Source organism: Neltuma alba, unplaced genomic scaffold (assembly GCF_004799145.2).
Source record: "Neltuma alba isolate B1F8T4 unplaced genomic scaffold, ASM479914v2 tig00005722_pilon, whole genome shotgun sequence".
NCBI lineage: Eukaryota > Viridiplantae > Streptophyta > Magnoliopsida > Fabales > Fabaceae > Neltuma > Neltuma alba.
Window position 1 is genome coordinate 393,721 of NW_021634207.1, and position 3,683 is coordinate 397,403.

Below are 3,683 nucleotides of genomic sequence, written 5' to 3' on the forward strand. Positions count from 1 at the left end.
CTTCGCCTTCGCCATCATCTTCTTCTAATGTTATTGGAATCGGCGCCAACTCTGAACGAAACATCAGGGCTTCGTCTTGACCGAGCCGTGTGTTCGCGGGTCTTCGCGCAACGGTTTGCAGCTCGACAGAGGTGCGTCGTTGATTACTGTTTATATTAGACTTGGAATTGGCTGTAGTGTCTGTAACTTCTGGAGGAATATATTATAGAATTGAACCAAGGATTGAAGGGATAAATATTACATGGTTGATAGGTTGCAAACTGTGAGTACTTTTACCCGTGTTTTTCAGTTTGCTAAAGTTTGCAGACAATTATCTTGGGAGGATCTACTCTCCCGTCAATATGCAAGCGCGAGGATGAAGAGATAAAAGGACAGTCAGAAGATTAGAATTCATTTTAAAATCCGGAATATGATCCTTCCAAGTTTGGGATTTAATTGTCCATTAGCATTCAATTTCTGTACACTCTGCACATTTCTATCCAGGAATAATTCCTTATCATTACCTGAGCACGGGGACTGTTAACTTTAGGGATTTGAGAGAAATAAAAAGAAGAAAGATGGAAATCAAATGTATTATTCATGATAGAGCACGTGCTCATACAATCATTGTAACCTACTTGGATTAACACTAATCATTTCTTAAATAAGGATGATGAACAAACCCCATAACCTATGAGGATTTTTTAGGTAGGAGACCCAAGTTAACCTCCTCTTTTTATGGTGAAGATTACATTACCTCACACCCTTAACCCATGCACTAAGACCCTATTTATAGAGTCTAACTCAATTATCTAATGATATTTTTTACCCTGTCTTAACAGGGACGATGATGTAATGAACATCAGAAGTCTCACCAAGAACTGCTGTTACCAAGTCTTAAAACTGTGTAGTTTAGTGTATTACAGCTTACAACATGTTGAAACAAAATTGCGGAAAGAAAAGTTTAGATTCTCTGTTTTAGGATTTTTGGTGCCACCATGGTGATAGCATTCCAGTAAATTAGTGCCAAACTGATTAGTTTGCTTATTATTCATTCTTATTTGTTTCCACTAGTCCCGTTCTTTTCTTTAAATATATTGACTTTCAAATGGAAATATAAAGCATTTGATTACTCAAAAAACAAAAAAAAAAGAAATATAAAGCATTTAAATCTGTAGAAACATCGTACGGGAAAACCCTGCTCGGTGGAATGGTGCAGGCAATATAATAGCTTGAGAAAGTCAATTTTGATAGATTTATTTAACTCCTATTATAAAATTAGTTGTTTTGAGGTTCGAGCATGTTTCAACGTACGGTCTGAAACTCAGTATTCTGCTTTGATATTGTATATAAATAAATAGATTGCATGATGATGCACCAGAATAATTTAAATTTCCTTTAATGCTAGTAATCAAGACAGATAAAGTCCTTTGCTATCAAGGTGATTTTGCCGATTGTTTTTAGTAGCACTATCTGTTCAATGAGATAGAAGACTAGAATTCAATGATATATTCAAATCTTTAAGTTTCTCTTTATGCAGTTCTCGACTAAACTGTCTTTGTTGAGTCAATATAAAGTGTAAGAGAAGCAATCTGGACGTCATGACGGGAAAATACTATGACATTGATGACATCATCACAGAGGAAGAGGTTGACATCATAGTTCTCCAATAACTTTCTTTTTATTGCTGCATGTCAAATTGAATAAGGGATGGTAGTAAGATATATTTAAAGACGTTGTGAATAAATGAGTTAATTCAGTAGTCAGCCTAAATGTGCTATGTAGCTGAGATGTTTTGGGTTAGTACTGTCTCTTAACAAGATTAGTCGGAGTTATAAATATGAGGATAAAATGCAATTTTTCCTCGTACGTCATTGAAGAAACATAATACTTTGTTTTCCATTCTCTCTCTTCGATGTCTCCATTGATGCTCGTGAATTACAAAGTTGCCAATCTTTTTAGCCTCCCTTCTCAGTTTTCTGTTCTAATAATACTATAACTTGCTGTGATCTCACTACAGATTGTATCAGTTATATTCCAAAAGGCGGCATCAGGGGTGGGAATAGATCCCAGTTCTGAAACCGACTATGTAAGAACTGCTGATTTGTGATTAAATGAAACTGAATCATTGCTTGGTGGATCTCTGATGACTTGACCAAACACTGGCTCGTTTGACTTTCAGATTGAAACGAGTTCCAAAGTGGAGATGCCTTTCTGGCTTGCTTATGAGTTACAGTTGAGACAAGTAGTATCTATCAATGTTCCGTCCTGTTTTGATAAAAAGTAACTATCAAATCATAGCTCTGCTGGCAATTTATAGGCTTCTTCTCCTTTTGTAATAATAAATAATCATCATTGCATTGATAATGAGTCAAGGAGCAATGCCAATTTAGCTTTCTTTGTTTAATTCTGGCGCACGTTTAATTGTTAGGCAGGCCTGTTAGTCATTGATTATAATGCTTCAACTTGATTTGGATCCGATGCCATTTTCCAATCTACATTTTTTTCTACGTTCTGATTACTTGTCACAATGAGCACAGTGACGAACTTCCATTGTTTTTAACTTTTTATACAAGTCATCAAAATTGTTGACGGAATATTTTAGCAAATTATCAATTATCATCCCCACTTGGGTCCAAATCTACTAGATGAAGGTTGAAGTTAACACTGGGTTGGTTTAATTCTAAGCTATAAAGTCTTGAATTTATTTATGCCGGCCAATGCTCTTATGGTTGGTGCGTTTTGATCTCAGAACAAGACTCGAGATTCAGGCTGATTGTGCGAGTGTGGATCTGAGGTCTCGATGCCCATTCTTTTATGAATTTGGATGCAAGATAGCACCGGTGTGAGTTTCTCTAACACTATAATCTTTCAGTTTCTTGCATTGGAAATTTTTTAATTTCGCAATTGTTTCGTTAGTTTCTTGCATTACTTGAAGTTTACAGTCTCATTCCCATTGACATTTTCTTGCTTATTCCTATGGTCCTATCATAGATGGTGAACATAATTACCACGCTATTATTATAGAGTTTTGAATCCTGTGGTTCTCAATTTGATTTATTCATGACTGAACTGATTTACGATTTGACAAGCACATATTATAACTATCAAATTACTCTGAAGCTTAAGCAAGTCTTTTTCATGGCAGGGTTGGTGATCGGACCATCGGGTTTCTTCTCTTGTCTGCATTTAAGAATAGGTACAAGGAAATCCTCACCAAGGCACATTCCGCAGCAATTTCAGCTGCTTCCAAATTCTGGTCAATTCTAACAAAAGAAGAGATCAATTGTGAGCTTAGTTCTACTTGTGAAGTAAAACATGTTTTCTGTCTTCGTTAAGTCGACATCTTAACAATGTAGCTTAATCATGTTCATGGCTTGCGTAGTGTATAATGCAGCTCAATCCTCAATGGCATCCTTCAAGAAGTGGCGAATGGGGGGACCCAGATTTCAGAAAGCCTCTGTTCTTGGAAGAAAGAGGAAATCTGCTGAATAGTTTTGCTCCCAAGACATCCATTAATTCAATCTGTGGAGTAATTGCCAAAAACATGTTGGTTTTTGTGGGTGTACTCTTTACTCAGTATTTTAAAAGAAACTAGGATTATGCTATTGGTGGAATATACTCCATATGTTTCATGGAGAATATGTGTGTGTTAGGAACAACATTTGCCACCAGAAACACGCCTGACAAATTTTTTACTCCCA

The 3,683-nt window shown here is 36.2% G+C and overlaps 1 protein-coding gene across 1 annotated transcript; it reads left to right on the forward strand.

The window, feature by feature from the left end:
* Window positions 1-3,683, forward strand: LOC114748423 (DNA replication complex GINS protein PSF3-like). The gene is made up of 7 exons (XM_028936813.1): window positions 1-131; window positions 1,520-1,628; window positions 2,000-2,068; window positions 2,162-2,262; window positions 2,732-2,824; window positions 3,128-3,267; window positions 3,365-3,683. The coding sequence occupies exons 2-7, from the start codon at window positions 1,581-1,583 to the stop codon at window positions 3,472-3,474; spliced, it is 561 nt and encodes a 186-aa protein (XP_028792646.1). The 5' UTR covers window positions 1-131; window positions 1,520-1,580; the 3' UTR covers window positions 3,475-3,683.